The sequence below is a fragment of the Phallusia mammillata genome, chromosome 2, assembly GCF_965637545.1.
Source record: "Phallusia mammillata chromosome 2, kaPhaMamm4.hap1.1, whole genome shotgun sequence".
NCBI classification, from domain to species: Eukaryota; Metazoa; Chordata; class Ascidiacea; order Phlebobranchia; family Ascidiidae; genus Phallusia; species Phallusia mammillata.
This window is the reverse complement of record NC_137253.1, coordinates 31,627,470-31,647,600: the sequence shown is the minus strand read 5'-3', so window position 1 is coordinate 31,647,600 and position 20,131 is coordinate 31,627,470. Positions and strand designations below refer to the sequence as shown.

Below are 20,131 nucleotides of genomic sequence, written 5' to 3'. Positions count from 1 at the left end.
ACAACCCGCTTACTCATATGAATTCGTGAAGGGCTTTCGTGAGTTCACGACCACTTAATGACAACACACAATTATCTGCACCATGTTCTATTTTCCTACTTAACATTTTCATCTGGTTTGCGAATAGTTATGCTGAGGCAAACTTTTCTACCACGAAACTAGTTAAGAAACAGTGGGCTTTTCTAAAGCTTAGTAAATCCATCAAATATCTGACAGGCCAATTCAAAAGGCAAAGTGTTGTCACCTGAGTTACACAGTTTTAAGCCATATGTGCCACTTAATCAACCCAATTTATATTGTTACACCAAAATTTTCATGTAGTTAACATCATGGTATTTTTATATTATGCAGCTGTTTAGCTTAAATATGACATGACAACGTATTTATCTCATGCTGGTCATTGACCTTGTGTTCGATTTTGACCTTGACCAAACAAATTTTGATTTGAGCGGTCAAAACTGATGATGGTGATAGACAGTAGCAACGCCCAATATCAAACATTATGTCATATTTTCGTCGTTCCGCTGCCAGTAAATATAACTGTGGAATATTCGTACAGGCCTCAGGCCGATGCATCAGGCCAATTATACAAAATAATCTGATTCAATTTTAAACAACAAGTTTGGGTTGATAAACTTGTTTAACCCGAAAGTTGAATTTGGGTTCATATTGTAAGCAAGCATAAGATGACTTTTTGTGAAAAAAATAAAAAAGATAACTTAGTTCAATACATTCGTATTAAAACATACGGCGTTCATTTTGACATAAACTTCAACACAACACGTTTGCAAAACTTGCAGGCATCAGTTTCAAAACATTGCATGAACATAAATCATTGACAGTTTGTCAAATTGACACTTTTGGCAACAACATGTGGTAAATGCTTGTTTCTTTTGGATGTCATGCGCTATTGTCCGAAGCCCAATTCTATGTGAATAAGGTATGAGACAAGGTGTTTAAATGCAAGTTTTTCCGTTTTTCGTAATGGTTCTCAAAGATCAATATATTGGCATGAGGACACATGCAAAAGTATTGTTGTGAATTGGTAAAATAATGGTACTAAGGGTCATATTGTTGATACTGAGGTTGTTTTGTTTATTAATCTCAGAACCATATTTTAAAAAACAGTTTGCGAGATGCCACAACATGTCGCTGCAAGGCAATGCTGTGTTTATTAAAGTAATATGTGAACCGTAATAAAGAGTCATGGGACAAAAGACTCTCGGCAATGTCATCTAAATGTTGGTTTGAAATTGCAACTATTTTATTTGGCCAAACAGTTACCAAGTCCAACCAGTCTTGTCAGTTTATTCATCGCTCTCATACTCTCCAGCATACCCAGACATACAACCCAACAACGCGACCACTACAAATTTACGACAGGTAATCCCTGTAACCTTCCCAGCTACGTCATTCGCGTGTTTGCAAGGTCACCGTGACATTGACGAGCGCCATAAAAATCGGACACGTGGTCAGTGAGGTTCTGCCTCCTTTACTGTTCACTGACCGCCGCAAACTTTTTTGTGCCTTGCGGATATTACAGAAAAAAGGTTAAAGTGTAAAATGACGTCCATTCACTAAAACTTGTTGGTGCAACTTTTTTCATGCCTCCGACACAAAAATTGCAAAAGTCCCATCTAAAGTAAAATTTCTTTATTTGCCATTAACACAACACGAATTTTCTGTTAAATCGTCAAATTTGCAATTTTTGTGAAAATATTGCAATACAAGAGCGCACACATGCGGTGTAACTGTATGATACATTGTCCACAAGGTGGCAAAAAAGAGCAACTTTTGCATTTGGTAAATTTGTGTAAAAGTTTCAGACAAGCTATCAACCAAAGTGCTCTTTCATGGTTTAAAAAGTAAAAAATCAGTAGTCTGGAAAATTCAACATAAATACAGGTTTGACTGTGGAGTACATAGCCTAACCTAAACAGAACATATGACTTTTAGCGAGTATAATATATCAGTTCTAACAACACAAGTCGTAGTGCATATCATTAGTTTTGCCCATATACAACATGTAACACGGCGTTAAAAATATTCTAAATGTACTGTATAGTATCTCACACAAAGTTGAACTTGCATGTGGCAAATTAAATAACAGTGAGAAAATTTGCAACAGTGACTTGGAAATCTTTTCAGCGGGAAAACGTCATATTAAATATGCCGCTTTCTGAATTTACGTGTAAGTCAGGTCCCCCTTCAATTGGAAAAAATGTTACAGGCCAACATATGTCTGCACCGGTTATAATTGTAAGTCAAACGCAAGGCAATTAATCAGCTGTACCCTGCACCACAATCAAGCCAATAGTTTTGCCAATAAAATAAAAGGACCAATTCTCTGAAAAAACAATGAATAAAAATAAAAGGGCCAATTCTCCAAATAATAAAAGTTTTTTAACCTTAGAGATAAACATAAGAATTCTTGACAAGGCAACAGTGCTTATTAATCAGTATCAGCCAACAAAGAGTGTTAAAACAATATATACTTCGCCCATGTGGGTATCATTAGTCGTTATTATTCAAATAGAATAAACATGTTTTTTTAATTTAACCTACATGCCTCTTCTGTCCGATTTATTGTATTGATCTCAATACAAGATTCGTCTATCAAACCAGCAGTGTCACAAACCCAAGTATTACCATCCACATATGGTTTAATTAAACACATTAAACACATTGGTTCAACATATACATACGGATATGCACAAGTAATACATTTCAGTCATTTTCAAAGTCATTTAATGACCTTGCTTACACAAATATCATCTACACAAGACCTCTTTCCTATACTGTACAAAGACTCCGCGGCAAACGTCACAAGGGTTTCCAAGACAACCGTGACCGGAATCAGAACTTTGTTCCATTTTCAAAAATTACGTCATCAGCGACGTCAAGGTTATTCGTCAAAACGCCACGAGTGTTTTTGGGTTGAAACAGTGCGGTGATTTCCATTATGTTCCGTCCTTTCGTCTCCGGGACTTTGAAGTAAGTGAAAAGCCAGAATATTGCCAGAAGGACGGCGAAAATAATGAACGTGTAACCCCCGATGGCGCCATCCAGCGACGGATACCTTTAACGTAGAAATAGTTGGTGTTTGGTGCAAGCGCAAAGTTTATTTGAAGAAAACAAATCGTATATCAAGCTTATAGAGCTCTTCTGGCAAGTATTTTTATTCCGACGTTTCGACGTCTTATACAGGTCGCCTTCATCAGGGTAAATAACACTGAATGCGCGTAGTACAGTGCACGATGTCTGGCAGCAATAGCTAACATAACAAATCATATACTGTAGTTTCTTTTTCAGGAATTCTTTATCTTTTTAACATCTGACTTTACTCTCTTGATGAAATACTGAAAAGATTATCATATTAGTGGCTTACACCTTGCTACAATCTCATGTCAGTCACTGCTCCGCACCTTTTTTATCTATCGTTTTTATACGACGCATGTTTCGCACCCTTTTTTATCAATCTTTATATGACTCAAGTGGATATAAACGAGTGTAACTGATGTGACCCCTGATATCAATGATGATGGCATGAGCATTTGCCGAAACGTTTGAACAATAAAGTATGCCGCTTTTTACAAATATTTGGGTTGTTATTTTCATCACAAGATTTTCATATGATTGTAATTAATCCCTAACAAGCGTAAAAATGGATTTGGCAACTTAAATTCCTTACGCGAGAGCAATCACGAAATTTCCCATCCAGTTTGCCAACCCAGCAACACTGACAGCTGATGGTCGAGATCTTTGGTCGAACAATTCGGTTGTGATAAACCAAGGAATTGCTCCTGGACCAGTTTGAAAGAAAGCCACGAAAATGAGAATTGGGGCAAGGGTCAACCAAGCTACTGTCTCTGATTGGTCAAGGTTCAGAAGAACCTGCAAATAAATTTATAAGGCTTAAATATGACTGCTACATAAATAAGCTATCGCTGCCAGGGGTAATGTATAACCAAGTATTGCTCATCCAGTAGTTTTCATTGTAAATAATCGACGTTTCGACGTCCTACACAACATGCGTTCATCAGGATAATGTCGAAACTTGTTTGGGACATCGAAACGTCGATTATTTTTCACAAAAACTGCTGGAAGAGCAAAACTCGTTTATGACTGCTACGAGTGATTGAAAGTTTGATAACAGCAACATTGATTGTTAAAACTCCTGCAAATGTATTTTACCACAAGTTTCCTGATGAAGGCGTCTTGTATAGGACGTCGAAACGTCGATTGTTTACAATAAAACTGCTGGATGAGCAATACTTAGTCATACATTATGCCTGGCAGCAATAGCTTATTTCATGCGAGAAATATATTCGATTTGAACACGCCTGTATGCAGTATAGTTAAAACAAAATAGAATTGTTTTACATCTAGAACAATTATCATCATGGAAATGAAAAGCGGTTTTGTTTTACAATAACTATTGCCTAAATGCAAACCAAATACTTTTAGTTTAATGCAAGAATTTTCGCACAGGTTAATGTTGTGTGGTTTTGCTGTCGCAAGACTACTACGAAGTTACATCCATCTTTAATACCAGTATTGTACTGCTCAATAATTAACAGACATCACAAACATATATTCGTTTCACCCTTTTAAACACGTCACATACTCGAAATACCACAACTATTTTTCTCGGATACACCGTTACGCTCGACTTACCACGAGAACAACCGCACAAACACACATCCCGCCTAGACCAATCAGATGCAAGATCTTACGCCCCGCCCTCTCGATCAGGGAAACGCTCACCATCGTCATGACAACGTTGACCACACCCATTCCAACCGTTGTTAAGCCGCTGTAAATATGGATGGAGTTTTATAAAAATTGTGGCAAATCATAGAAACATTTCAAATAAAAATACTCCCAAGGTCGTTTTAACAAGAAAATTATACAGTAAGCTAGACACAGAAGAACCTTCGTACTGAATCAAGGTAGGCTTCCAAGCAATGGTGGGATTCACACTATTTTGTCAGCCGGATCTATCACAAATGTCATACTTTTTAGCCGGTTCTGTTACAAAAATTCCATTGAAAGTAACCAGTAATGCTAACCGGTTCGCTGATGTCGTAAAATTTTGTGAGGCGGTTCTATTGAACCGACTGAATCCCACCACTGCTTTCCAGTCGACAAACTGCAGGCTTAAAAATGTAACAGATGGTCTCAGCACGTCGCTCACAAGCTGGAGTTTTAGCCCTTGCCCTGCCACACGGAAATACTTGCAAGATTGGCTTGACCCGGTATATAACGGCTCCTATAGGTTTGCTCTATACTGTGATATTTATAAACGACTGAATAGTTTCATGAAGAAATATCAAAGTAAAATAAAAAATAGTCATTTATTTTAATAATGATGTAACCAGTTTCGTCGAAACGTTTGAATTGCAACGAGACAATTTTATTTATAGTCAGGGTTGCCATCGACACGGAGCCGAAAATAAGGACAACCAAAAAATTAAGTTTTCATTCTAAACAAAACAAACGTTTTCGAATAAATCTTTGCATTTATACGAGCCATGACATATCACATGCCAAATTTTTTGCCAGAAACAATCTGTTCCAGCAACTCCCTGTTCGTAGAAAATACTTTGTGCATCTCATGACAGCCCAGGTTCACTTTTACTTGTAGCAGCGATTTGACTTGTAATTGTTGAAAATAAGACAAAATAAGGACGTAAGTCAAAAAGAAGGACATTTCTTGGAAATAAGGACAATACATTTTTCTAAGACATTGCCCTTCAAAATAAGGACAAATCTTAGAAATAAGGACGGTATGGCAACCCTGTTTATAGTTAAGTTATTCTGCACAAAGATTGAAGTGGGGCGGACTTTGCGGGTTGATTTGGACCCTTAAGATTGAATAAACAGACTTGACTACAATAGTCACTATTGTACTGTAATTTAACCTCGGTAAATCGAGTCCAATTCGGCATAAAGGACGTTAAGGTTTTATTCGTTTTTCTCGTACCAATCATTGTACAGTTTAGGTAGTAAGTTAGTAAAGTCCGGCATACATTGTTATCAGTATAAAGTATGCGAGTCAACAATATTATTAACCCAATACCGATGATAAGAAAACCACACGTCATTTGGAGCGCGTAAATGCATCCCAAATCTGCTTTACAAACATTTGCACAACTTTACGATTCGTTTACATTGCATTCACAGCGATTTTGCAGTATCATCCCGCAAGTATTTGTTTTAGTATCATCATGCAAGTGTTTACCAGATTGCGCCAATAAAACGCTCATCTGCATGCAACAACTTCCGGTGGTAACAACTATGTGCGTTTTTCCTTTTGCCGCTAAAAAATTGCTTAGTCATGTCCGTCACGATGACCATTGCATTTCTAAGTTCCCTTCTCCTTATTCGGACTTTAAGATCGTACGAAACACGTGTTTACCGTCACGTTTTTGAGTGTTTATCGTTAAAATAACTTATTTGGGAGTGGCTACTACATTTGTTAATAACCCAACTTTGTTTAAAGCAAACGATCAATTTGACAAGTCACAATAGATAGACTTCTCTTCGCTACGCCCTTACGTTTTGGGTAAAATGTCTCGCATTACATCAAAATGGGTTTTCGGGTTTTCAGAGTGTTTAAAATACATGTACAAGATGTTAGGAGAGGAAATCGTTGAAAAAGAACGATTTCCTCCCTTCAGTTCCTCCAGTTTAACGAGAAATATATAAACGTGCGACAACAAAACTTGCAGCTTGCAACGTCGTTTTGTACATTTCTTCCAAGTAAGCTAAAAGTTTGGACCGTACTAAGACGTAGTTATATTTGCCACATGGAAATGCTTGGGAGACAGGCTTGATTCAGTTTAATGACGTCAATGGACCTTTCGTACTGTGCTATTTCCCATTAAGTCGCATTTTCATGAATAACAAGTTATGTTTATAAATAAAAACTTACGTATATTCTTTCGGAATTCCGGCGTTTAGAAATATTTCGGTTGAATAATAAAATACGGCATTGATTCCTGACAACTGCTGTGAGAGCTGCATGACCACAGCAATAAGCAGAGGCTGACGGAGATGGGAGTGTTTGAAAAGTTCCGAAATTTCTGTGAAAAACAAACATAAAATTTAGTTGAGGGTTGGATTGCTAATGTTTATCGCTCAATTGGTGTTTCCCAGTCTTTTGGAAGTTAAAAGTTGCTTATTTAAAGTTAAACAACAGGCCGGCACTGCACATATTGTACACAAGACGACTTGAACAAGGCTTGGAAACGTCGGTATCAAAACAAAATGGCCAGAAGATCTATATTAGATTTATTTGTCTGGAAGCGATGATAAAAAAAAGTTAACACATGCTGTTGTAAATGTTTTCAAAAAGGATTTGTCTTAATTAGTGCAAAGATTCGACTTGTTTCTTAACAAAGCAGTGAGCAAGTAAGGTCATCATTAAGTATTAAGTAAATTTGGGACTTTTTACGAAGTTTAATTTCTCACTGGTTTTTTGTTCGGTGCTGTTTGATTGAAATTCAAGCCGAATATCTTCAAGTTCTTTAGAGGAATCGTAATCGTCTCCACGAAGCCACTTCAGTGTCGCAATCGCCGCCTTCTCTTTCTTCTGCACGATCAGCAAATACCTGCACAATGAAAAACGTGGAATGCAAACACCGCAGTGCAAAAATTGAAATTTATAGATTCTATGCATAGAATTGTTTGTTGACCCAGAGGTTCCTACGTTCTCTGTGCCCAAGGACAACCAAGCTTATTGCAAACAATGCATTGACGCAGATTTCTAGTGCATACAAGCTTAAAAGTGCAGGACAAACATGGTAGAATCGAATTACGGCGAACAACAGGAAGAATTAACGTTAGCAAACACAACTATGCATTCCCCATTCCACCTCACAGCCGCGCAGGTTCCACCTCACAGCCGCGCAATCCTTCAGATTCTCAAGGTTTTAGCAAAATCATAAACTCAATTTTGCGCCCATGCTACCACCCGTCTTAAATTGAGTCAAGTGTCAAATCAACTTTGTTAAAGTTAAGTTCAATGCCCGAAACCTATAAAAAACATTCCTATACATAAAAGCCCACAAAAAGTTCCGAATATATAATATAGTACAGAATATAATAAAGAAGATGTGCAAAATTAGACAATGGCCCAAACAAGGCGTTTAAGGACTTTCGAGCATTAATTTAAGTCCAGCAACTAGCTAGGTAATATTTTTTTTATGAAAAACAGTGACCTGTTTGGCAAAAAAAAACCTAAGCCCGAACCCGACCCGACTTAGTTTGCCGCAGTAGGCTATTTTGCCAAGCTTAAACCATATACTGTTTGGCGTTTTTTTGCTCCTTACGGAATTTTGAGATTAATATTAACTACAAGTTGGGTTAACCTACTTAAGCACATGCTTCAGATAGTGTCTGACTTCCATTTATGCTCTTAGCATGTGAATGAAGCATCACAGACCAGTTTACTTAACATTAAAATGTGACACCATAACAACATTTCGCATCGGGTGATTCCCCGCAATAGCGACAGGTTATGTAACATTTTCAGGTGGCTTTGCGGTAAAACACGAAGGTTAAGTATTTCTTCCGCGCCTTGTTATATAACGAAACGTGATGGGAGCGATTAACTCTATGGGACTTCCCCTGTCATGACACTGCTTATATAACTGTGCGTTTGAGGTCACATTTGCAAAACACCTCAGCAATGTCACAGGTAAAATACATTTTGGAATCTTTTTACAACGGTGACCTGTTCATTAAGCCTTTGACAGAAATTCTAGTCGGATTCAGGTATTTATTTGACTTCACAATCTGTGTCTTCAAGTTAAAAAAAATGACCTAACAAAAGTAGGTGATTGCTGGACTAAACCTAATGCCCAACAGCTCATAAACGTCTTTTTAAGCCGTCGCGTATTAATGTCTGTTGTTTCTGTTTTCTTTTTGTATTTTGGACACCCTTTCTTTTTGCAGGCTTTCGTACATATAGGCCTATCTCACATATTTACATAGCAAATGCGTCCATGTGGTTCTGATGCATGTACACATCCACATAGCATCCTTATTACATTTTGCACGCCATACTTTTCGCGGGCTTTTGTACGTATGGTCCTGTCGAACAAACTTTCGACCTTAAACCGGGTTCCAAAAACGCTTCGTCTTAAAATTTTCGAGTTTAGGCCTCAACTTCGGACCCGCTTACAAATCTGCCACCGTGTGTTTAAGTGACGTAGTGTCAATCGTCAAACCGCTTCAGGAAGCGCATGTGACCGGTATCACGTGGTATAAATTGCGGTGAAACACGCAGTATGGATATGTACCTTGGACTTTCAGGGCACAATGGAATAACGAGAAGCTGGTAAATCGCGAAAATACCAGTGAGACTGAATAACAATCCCCAGAGCTGAGATGTGCCCAGGATCCAATGGAGACCAAGAATCTAAAACGATAAAATTCTAAAGTGAATTTAATCTATTTTATTACTTGACCTGCAAAATTTCGTTCATTTACATTATAGACTCGTATTCCCTAGCACAGTGGTCGGCAACCACCGGTCCGCGGCCCGGTGCCGGTCCGCGAGAGGTTCGTTACCGGGCCGCAGAAAACTTTCTGAAGGTCCACATTGTATCAAAGTTGTAATAACTGTAATTAGGTTGCAGTGCTGAACATTTGTGATTTTTAAAGGCCGGTCCGTGATAAAAATTTCAGTTTCAAACCGGTCCGCAGTGCAAAAAAGGTTGCCGACCCCTGCCCTAGCACATCAATTGGCGGAAATTGACTTACACAATTATTTGTAATATGTTATATGTTAAATAATTATTTGTAATATGTTATATGTTGGTGTTGTTCTGTGCTTAAATTTGCATTTTTGAATTTCTTTGTATTACATTTAATTAGTATTATTTGATTGATCGGGATCTGACCCTCTGACAGGCAGCACACTTATCGACGATCACTGTCTTTTTTCAAGCATAACTAAACAAGGAAACAGGTTTCCAAAGATGTCAGTAATTAAAACCAAAGAAAGGATCTGTCAATAATACTAAATAAAATATACATTTCGCCTATTGGCATCGTCAGTTCTGTAAAAGCATGCATTATAACAACAATAAAATGAAGATAAAACTTTGTATTACATAAATGTATTTTTCGTTTTCGTTTTCAGAAATTAAGTTTCAGGAAATTCTATATGGACGAGGTCACTCACCTGTGACAGAAGTATTGACGTCACAATGCCTAATTGTCCGAGTGTTCCAAACATTCCACGTAGTCGAACAGGAGCGCATTCGGTCAGATACATTGGAGCTATCCCCATGTTTATTCCACTGTTTAAGCCGATGGCAAAACGACCTGACAAAATATAATTTTCGATTTAAACGAATTTGTATTGATCACAGATGCTAGAAGGGAAATCCGGTCTAGACAGACAAAAATCTGGGTTTGAGAAAATAAAAATTTAGATTGTGATTTTACATTGATTCAAAACTGTCTCATAGGGTTAAATTCACTATGCCGTTTGAAATAATAAAATGCCGTTCGAAATAATACAACGCCGTTCGAAATAACACAATACAGTTCGAAATGATACAATGCCGTTTGAAAAAATACAATGACATTGAAAAAAATAAGAGGATATGAAAAGACCGAAATGTACGTAAATGGCGGCATACTTTATGATCAAGCATTTCGAAAAATGCACATGCAATCATCAGTGATAAAATGCCAGTTAATCAGATTGTTAAACGGTAACGTAATTCGAAATAACGAATTATTCATGAACTACAACTCATGTACGCCAGGACCAATAATTGTGTTACACCGAAGTAGCATCTGCCATTTTATGTGGTCATATCAATGTGTGCGTTTCGTTTACTCAACCAGTAGTATTATATCTCACATATTCACATAGCAAATGCGTCCATATGGCTCTGATGCATGTACACATTCACATAGTCCCTTTACCTATTATAAGCATCTTAAATGGCCGTTTGGAGCATGGGTTTGTACGTAAACATAGAAGTGAACAAAACATGGGTAACATTACCTATGATCAACATCTCAAATGAATTAGCCAACTGTGAAAATCCCATCAACAAGGCAGCTAGCAGGGCTATGGAGTTGTTGTAGAGCATGGATCTTTTCAAACCGAACCTTTCTGCTGCTGCACCTGCACATAGGGAACCTATCATTCCTCCAACTGCAAAAATTGCTACAGTGAAGCCCCACAGAAGATCAATGGTCGACTGTGAAATTGAATGTCCAAATCTGAAAACAAAGATTTTTTTTACAAAAACTAGCTTATGTGCATTTTCAAAAGGGGTAAAATGGCATGCCACGAATTCTGTAAATTTGTGGTTTTCAAACCCTGGGTCGCCACCCCCTTGGTTGGGGGTCGCTTGCCATTTTTCTGGGGGTCGCGAACCCTCTTGATAAACATTAAAAAGGCAAATGTTTATCAGCAATAAGAAGATAAAAACAACACAAAACAGTCAGACCATTTGATTTGAACTTATTTTTGTTCCATTATGACCATTACAATGTGAAACAAATGCCTTATTACGTCACTATACAGAGGATAACACAGTGCAAGTATGTGTTGTAACAAGATACTTTGTGTATGAAAACCGAACGGACCAGCTAACTTAAGAGTTTATTCTAATGATTATGAAAACAACATGAAAATTTTTGAAAAGTCGTAAGGTAAATTTGGTTGCTAAAATGGGTCGCGGCATGAAAAAGGTTGAGAACCACTGGGCTAAACATACAATTTCCTGAGCCGTAGATATTAAAGCACGTGGTTCACTTCGAGGTGTTGTTGTGGAAAACATTGTGAGCCAATTACATCCGCTTTCAGTTACACCACTTTATTGTTTAATGGCATAAATTCCATCACACGCGAGGTGTGTGCTAACAGCTAGTAGTCAAACACCACCGAACACAACACGTGTCTGGGCCATTGTTGACAGAGAGAAGCCACACATATCCTACCTCAGAATGAAGGTTTGGTTGTAGAATTCTTCAATCACAGTTTGTGGTGCGTTAATCACGCCAGTATTGTATCCGAATTGAAAGGTTGATCCAATCACTGCCATCGATGTGGCCAGAAGCAGGTTGAAAGTCACCTTTGCTGAAGACGAACCTATGCCCTCCATGCTTGTTCAAAGTCGAGTCAGACAAACCAGCAGACAAGAGATGCACTCCAAACCTGTGCGATGTAATTCGACCGTAACGTACCAATTGGCTCAGCAACCTCAAAAACCTGGTTGTTGGCACTGGCCTTTATATGTCCAAACACCCTTTTTCTCTTCAGTATTCAGTGCTTCATACATTACATAAAACCTGTGGCGTGACACAGCAGTTTTGCAATGTTATAAAACAAGATATTCAAATAGCAGCCTTTCGACAATTCAAATCACGCAGTTTGAGAGGAGAAACATACGCCAAACAGCATGTGTTTACGACAGACTTTTTCCTCACTTCTCACTAAACGCGGGGAAATGAGTTAAATTACCAGAGGATTGGCTAGTATGCTGGGTTATTACATCAGCGAACACCCGTACCTTGCTTGTATTGTTACCCTGCCCGTGGCTATTGTTGCTCACACACACAAACTAACGGTCTGGCTGTTTTGGAGTTTCCCATCATTTGATACACGGAAGCTGTAACAAGGTACTTGTGATGGCCAGACCACCACGCCGCTTTGTTTGTTGAGCGCTTTTAAACTGAACTGTCTGAATCCACTGCGCATGTTCTTGTTTACAAGTCAAAAGCATTTTCACAGTCAGGGCATATTTGCTGAGATTGAACTGTAGTTTGGAAATGTAGGAAAATTAAAACTGTAGCTACAGTTTGTTTATCTGACAACAAAAATGGAATGTTTTGTTTCTACAAACATATTTATTAAATATGAAGAAAACAACTAAATTGACGCAAATAGTTGAATTAAGTTGTGAAAGAGGTTTCCCATTGCTTCCTGTCCTTTTTTACCTTAAGTAGCCCACAGGCAGCGTTTGTAAATTGTTGTATCAGGCTGATGTACCAATGGTCAAGTGTTTTGCCAATTAGAACGTCACAAAAACTTATTAATAAATGACACCTTGAACCGTACATCCTGAAAACGAAACAAAACCTATGTCGAAACCGTTTTTAACAATAAAATGCACTTAGTGCCTGTAAAGGTTCGGTAAATTTACGATTTTACTTACGCGCGCTTTAATTGTTTATGTTTTGGACAACTCACATGTGAATTTGGTAAATTGTTATTCGGCTTCAGGCATAGGGAAATGCGATTAACTGGATTAGGCGATTAACTGAGACAATTTTTTTAACAGTTGGCTGTAACTATATGACATGTCTATGTAAATAAAACACTATGTTTATGGCAAGATTTGTTCAACTGAAATGATTTGCTACTGTACTTTTATACATATTCTTTTAGATTAAACTATTTGTTCTGTTTAAGACAGATTAATTATTGAAATATTGGTCTGACACAATCTGATGGGTTGAACTAAGCATTGGTGCTCACTCCACAATGGTGGAAAAACTAAATAAAATGATGACCCATTAAAACTGTAGAGAAATTTTCCCTTTTTTAACCCTTTGACGTCCAAGCTTTTTCCATAAAAAATCTCACAGAGGTCCAAATTCTTTTCCTTGCTTTTTTAATACCCCAAAACATACAAAACACGCTCTTAAAAGTTTTATTCCTAAGTTCAAATGATTCATTTTTTATAGACATTTCAAATATGACTTTTTTCTATGTAGCCAATGCTAAAACAGCCTTATTTTTTACCAAACCAATCAATTGTAAAATCAACCAAAACCATACACCAAACAAAAAACATGAAGTTTATTGTTCAGTCAACAAAACTAAACAATGATATTGCAAATAAAAGTCACCGTTTGTAACTTCGAAGCGTATGATACAGCTCAAAGCAATACCCAGGTTTTTGTTGAATAGAATTCAACGCCTTTTTCCCCTTTGCAACGCTTGAGTTGCTCCGCTCCGCGCCGCGCCGTTGCTCCGTGCCGTGCCGTTGCTCCGCGGTAGCAACGCTGGCGCAACTTATACCTCCAAGGGAGACATTTGGACTTGTAAACGCCGTCGCAAACCGAGGACCTCCCAGGGAGGTACTTGGACCTATTACATAAAACATAAGGACCTCCCAGGGAGGTACTTTTAAGCATTCTGGTTTTGCATTAACTCCTTGTTTTGAAACAAAACACTACCTGGTATGAATTGTTACAATAAGCAAACATTTATATCCTTAGTTTATTTTTCATTTCTATAAAAATCTTTAAAACTAAAAAGATTAGATTAGCTAACAACAGCTAATATCGTGTTTACTTGATGCCAGATTGTGCTGAGTTTGTTCCAGTCAAAATGATTCATATGCTCTGTAAATGAATACGAGAAAATCTCCCATGCCATCGCAAAGTGTGAGCGAATTGAATATTAACAAAATCTGGCGATTGGTGGATGATCTTGTGGTAACGCGATGATGATTGCCAAAGTATGCTGTGTTTCTGTTTTTTGTAATTGATCCCAAAGCAATTTTTTTCCGGAATGCTGCAAACAAAATGTTGCACCTAATATTACACACAACCAGTGCGAAATGGAAATAAGGGAAGTCTACTGGTGAAATGTAGTGCTTGGTGACACTCACATGTTATTATTTTATACGGTGATTGATTAAGATAACTATTTGCCAAAAGATATTATAACAATGACACTATATAAGTAGAATATTGTTAGATGTGAAACAGGTTGAAACTTATCTTGCTCAATGTATGATGCTTCTTGGTTATTTGCTGTTTCAGGTTAGAAATGAATGTTGCAGTGCTTTTGTATCTTCACATTACAAATTTGTTTTATTTGAATAATTGTATACACTGCACATAATTATGTTGTTTATTTACAATTAGGTGTTTTTTAGCTATTTTTTGTAAATTCAAAAGTTCTAAATAAAAAAAAAAAATTTGATGACAGTCTACAAATAACTCAGATCATTAAAGTAAAATCCATTTGGGCTTTGTCTGTGCAAGTGGTTCCCAAACTGTTGAACATAAAAACATTTTCTCTCGGCCCTAGAGCTATTAGAACTTGTTTTATAATATGTAATGAAATGGTCTCAAACCGCCATTTTAATGTTGTCAGCCACAAACCGATTTGGAATAAAAACTTGGGAACCACTTTAGCTGCAACCATCTGTATTCTGCGCACATCAACCAACATGTTTCAAACAAACAACAGTTGTTTTTTAGTCGGATCACATACAACGTAGTTTCATTGTACAATGACTTTCACGTCTCACTGCAGTTTGACAAATCCTATCCGAGTGTTTCCATGACAACCTTCAAAACCTTGTTCCACTCGGCAGTGTGACGTCATCAATGACGTCAACGTCTTTCGTCAAAACGCCATGAGTGTTTTTGGGTTGAAATAGTGCGGTGATTTCCATTATGTTCCGACCTTTTGTCTCCGGGACTTTGAAGTAAGTGAAAAGCCAGAATATTGCGAGAAGGACGGCGAAAATAATGAACGTGTAACCCCCGATGTCACCATCCAGCGACGGATACCTTTATAACAAAGTATTTTTGGACAATTTATCGCTTTAACTCGGAAAGTTTACAAGAGAAACTTTACTGTATGTTTGTTTATTTTCTATTTAGATTTTCCATGAGGTAAAGTCTTTCCACAGTGATTGAAATCCTAATTTAGGGTTTGTTCCTTTTACCTTCGAAGTTGGGCATTCGTTTTTTGCAAAAACAAACTTCCTGACATCCAGGGCATATTGGCATCTTGTGTTTTATCAAAAACAGTCCTACGTATCCCCTATTTCCTTGGATAAGTGATTGTGTTTTTTTGCCATGCAAAGTGTGCCGCAAAAAATATATTGGCATTGTGTTGTAAAAGTAAACACTACTGGTTTACAAAAACGGTTAAGTTCATTTTATCCACGCGAACAGGGCGCACCTTATCTGGAACTGCACAGAGCACACAAAACATTGATTTTTTTGTTCTATTAAAGTTTTGAACACTTGTCGAGCATGCAGAAGTCAAAATTACAAAAATATACTAAATGAAACACTAAAAAATCGATTATAAATTACTTCATAACCTTCATTCCTTACGCGAGAGCAATCACGAAATTTCCCATCCAGTTTGTCAACCCAGCAACACTGACAGCTGATGGTCGAGATCTTTGGTCGAACAATTCGGTTGTGATAAACCAGGGAATCGCTCCTGGACCAGTTTGAAAGAAAGCCACGAAAATGAGAATTGGGGCAAGGGTTAACCAAGCTACTGTTTCTGATTGGTTGAGGTTGAGAAGAACCTGAACAAATAAACAAGCAACATAGGGTACCTTACGCTTAAGTGCAATCCAAACCCAACTGTTCTTGACAAAAATGAATTAACTGAGATCTATTTTAAATTACGCATCGTATAAAAATTTGCAGCCTAGACTACTTTCCCATAATTACATAGTTAAAATGAGTTTATTTCTCGCAGTTAAAGAACACATTGTGTTGGTGGTACCAGTCGGATGGGTTCTAAAATCTTACCACCCGTGTTAGGATAGAGGGTGGGGTTCGACAGGAAAAGAAACGCTGGACTTACCACGAGAACAACCGCACAAACACACATCCCGCCTAGACCAATCAGATGCAAGATCTTACGCCCCGCCCTCTCGATTAGGGACACGCTCACCATCGTCATGACAACGTTGACCACGCCGATTCCAACCGTCGTTAAACCGCTGTAAATATTTATTGGGCCGATATTCTTAACCAGGAAATAAATCAGTCCACATGCATTTGGGCTAAAATACAAAAACGCCATTTTTACATTTCCTAAGGGTTGACAAAAAACGATTCGGTAAGTTTTACGAATTGTTTTTACAAGTTAAGCACCTAGCAACTTTGCCGATTGTTAACAAGAAATAACTTATCTGTGGACAGTTTTGCGGCATTAGGTATTTATGAAAAACCTCGGTTAAAAACAAAACATTTGCCAGAAGAGCGTTAATTAATGTATGTATTATGCCTGGCAGCAATAGTTTACATAAAAAACACGTTGATGTGAAGTTTGAACAGCATTGACATACGCGTATTTTTTCGGGATTCCGGCGTTCAGAAATATTTGCGTTGAATAAAAAAACACTGCATTGATTCCTGACAACTGCTGTGAGAGCTGCATGACCACAGCAATCAGGAGAGGTTGACGGAGATGGGAGTGTTTGAAAAGCTCCAAAATTTCTGTCAAACAACAAACAAACTCTTAGTTATGCAATGTTCACTTGACCACAAATACAAGTAAAGTACGCTTTACACTGGAAGCCTATAGTTCTATGTAGGAGAAAAACCAAGTAGATTCCAATTTTATAAAAATATAGCTTATTAAAAGTTTCGGAATATTTTTACTGGTTTTTCGTTCGGTGCTGTTTGATTTATATTCAAGCCGAATATCTTTAAGTTCTTTAGAGGAATCGTATTCGTCTCCACGAAGCCACTTCAGTGTCGCAATCGCGGCCTCCTCTTTCTTCTGCACGATCAGCAAATACCTGTGCAATTAAAATTTGAAAAAAAAACATGTTGCAAACTGTTTTAAACTATAGATGTCAAAGTATGCGATTGGATTCCGTTTGTTGGTTATTCTCTTATTCTTAAACTTGTTTATCTTGGGCAATGCACACCAACGCACTAAGTTTTTTAGGCGTGATCCCATTTTGCACACTAAAATGACAAAAATAATTTAAGAAAATGACTTGCGCCTTTGGAGTGCTAGCTAGGTGCGACTGTATTTAATGACAACTAAGATCGAAGGTAAATTCTGCCGTTGCCTCGTAAAGCCTTGGCTTATCCACTCGCAATTTGTTATTAAGTCCTAAAACATGAATTGAGTGTATCTTTTTTTTTCTTTTTTTTAGAAACCCCGCCAAAGCAGGGAAGAAAAACTTGGACTCACTGGTCGTTGAGTGCGTCACCTACCGGAATTTAGCAAACCTGCGTGCAGTGAGCTCCTGTGTTAGTAAGTTTACCCGGTCATTTTGGCATTACTAAAAGGTGATTAACCGTAACGGCATTCCCCTGTCGTAAAACTGCTTATGTAACAATAAGTTACTGTTGATTGTTCAGTTCAGCGGAGTTCGCTTGGTGAAAAAACACATAGCGACACAATTGACGGGAAAGACTTTAGTCAATTATTTTTTTACCAGGAATGTGCGGCACGAGTTTACACAAAAACGATATTCTTAATACAAAGCCCGAAAAACAACTTTGCAATTGTAGGCATGGGCGTCCGCAGGAAAAAAATACATGGGAGGGCAATACTATCGTCACATCGCCGTTCGATAAACGGTATTTCAGAACAAAAATCATCGGACTGTGCTACTCATTCTTGCCAATCCCAATGTAGCAAAATAATACAATAAACACAATAATAACTATCACTATCACAAGTATGTAGTACGTTGAAAAATACTTTTTAACGGATGTAGGATTACGTCATATACGAACCTTATTAGGGTACGCCCATGATTGTAGGGCTTTTTAACTTCACACTGATTTGGTAAAGTCCAAGGTACGAACTTTGGCATAAATACACGTTATAGCACCGATAAAGCCCCATATTAACATTGATATATCACACGGTGGTAATGTAAACAAATCGTGTGATCAGCTTGGCGCCGTTTGGTTTGTGGTGAAACGCGCAGTATGGTTATGTACCTTGGACTTTCAGGGCACAATGGAATAACGAGAAGCTGGTAAATCGCGAAAATACCAGTGAGACTGAATAGCAATCCCCAGAGCTGAGATATACACCCAAGATCCAATGGAGACCAATAATCTAAAACGATAAAACGTTGATGTGTTTTACCCAATTATCGGCCTCTTGTATAATGTGCTTTTTAACCAAAATTCTTCTGGGTTGCATCAATTGTGTAGAAGCTCAAACAGACAACTGATAAAATGTGCTTGTGTAGATTTTTTTTCGCATGTTTTTTGTTATCAATGGTTCAAATTAGTACAATATAGCAAATTTTCTGATTTAAGGTTAAGATTTATTTTATGTGAAATAGGGTATAATATGAGAGGTCAAAACTTACTTGTGACAGAAGTATTGACGTCACAATGCCTAATTGTCCGAGTGTTCCAAACATTCCACGTAACCGAACTGGAGCGCATTCAGTCAAATACATCGGAGCTATCCCCGCATGTTTATTCCACTGTTTAAGCCAATCACAAAACGACCTATCAGAACATAAGATACACTTTTGTACGTAAACATAGAAATAAATATACATAACCTATAATCAACAACTCAAATTAATTAGCCAGAAAAAAGGTTGAGAAACACTGTTGTAGAGCATGGATCTTTTCAAACCGAACCTTTCTGCTGCTGCACCTGCACACAGCGAACCTATCATTCCACCAACTGCAAAAATGCCTACAGTGAAGCCCCACAGAAGATCAATGGTTGACTGTGAAATTGAATGTCCAAATCTGGAAATGCAAAATGTATATATTTTTTTTAAAATTTAGGTTTTGGTTTTTCGTTCTGCTAAGTCAAGTAATAACAAAACACCGAAAAGAACGAGTCGAACACAGCCTCAAGTCTGGACAAATATGCAAGCACGCTTACCTTAAAATGAAACTATTATTGTAGAACTCCTGGCTCACAGTTTGTGGCGCGTTAATAACACCTGCGTTGTATCCGAATTGGAAGGTTGATCCAATCACGGCCATCGATGTGGCCAGGAGTAGGTTGAAAGTTACCTTCGGGAAAGATGATTTTAAGCCTTCCATGCTTGTTCCAACCAGACAACTAAACTATAAGACCGTTAGATCGACAGTACCAGTATAGGCTCACCAACCAATATATTAAAGTTTTGCTTCTTGTTTTACAGATTCATACCTTTTTTTCTACAGCTGGCTGATTCACGCAACACGAAAAAGCTACGCTGTGTAAAAGCAGTCTTTCATAGCCTGATTGTCATACTAATGACAGCTCAGTCTGTGGCCCCTTAGAAACGGTAAACATTTTAGCCATACAGCATGTGTTTCCGCTAATTTTTGGCTTAAAGAGGATGCACTATTTGCATGTAACTGATAACAAAACAGATGCACATTTAAAAAA

General features: G+C 37.7%; 1 protein-coding gene and 1 pseudogene across 2 annotated transcripts; both read right to left on the bottom strand.

Annotated features, from left to right (window-relative positions):
• Nucleotides 1–1,638: 1,638 nt before the first annotated feature.
• On the bottom strand, nt 1,639–12,793 carry LOC145215150 (solute carrier family 2, facilitated glucose transporter member 1-like). Its single transcript, XM_080083805.1, has 9 exons — nt 11,977–12,793; nt 11,033–11,253; nt 10,196–10,338; nt 9,309–9,427; nt 7,477–7,616; nt 6,938–7,088; nt 4,678–4,816; nt 3,692–3,894; nt 1,639–3,079 (listed from the first exon to the last, which is right to left on the bottom strand). Exons 1-9 carry the CDS (start codon nt 12,138–12,140, stop codon nt 2,857–2,859), a joined length of 1,503 nt encoding a protein of 500 aa, XP_079939931.1. The 5' UTR covers nt 12,141–12,793; the 3' UTR covers nt 1,639–2,856.
• Nucleotides 12,794–15,024: 2,231 nt separating this feature from the next.
• LOC145212817 (solute carrier family 2, facilitated glucose transporter member 1-like) lies at nt 15,025–20,131 on the bottom strand (annotated as a pseudogene). Its single transcript, XR_013856790.1, has 9 exons — nt 19,637–20,131; nt 19,352–19,497; nt 19,101–19,314; nt 18,721–18,841; nt 17,416–17,555; nt 17,100–17,250; nt 16,613–16,751; nt 16,126–16,328; nt 15,025–15,570 (listed from the first exon to the last, which is right to left on the bottom strand). The product of XR_013856790.1 is annotated as a solute carrier family 2, facilitated glucose transporter member 1-like (transcript).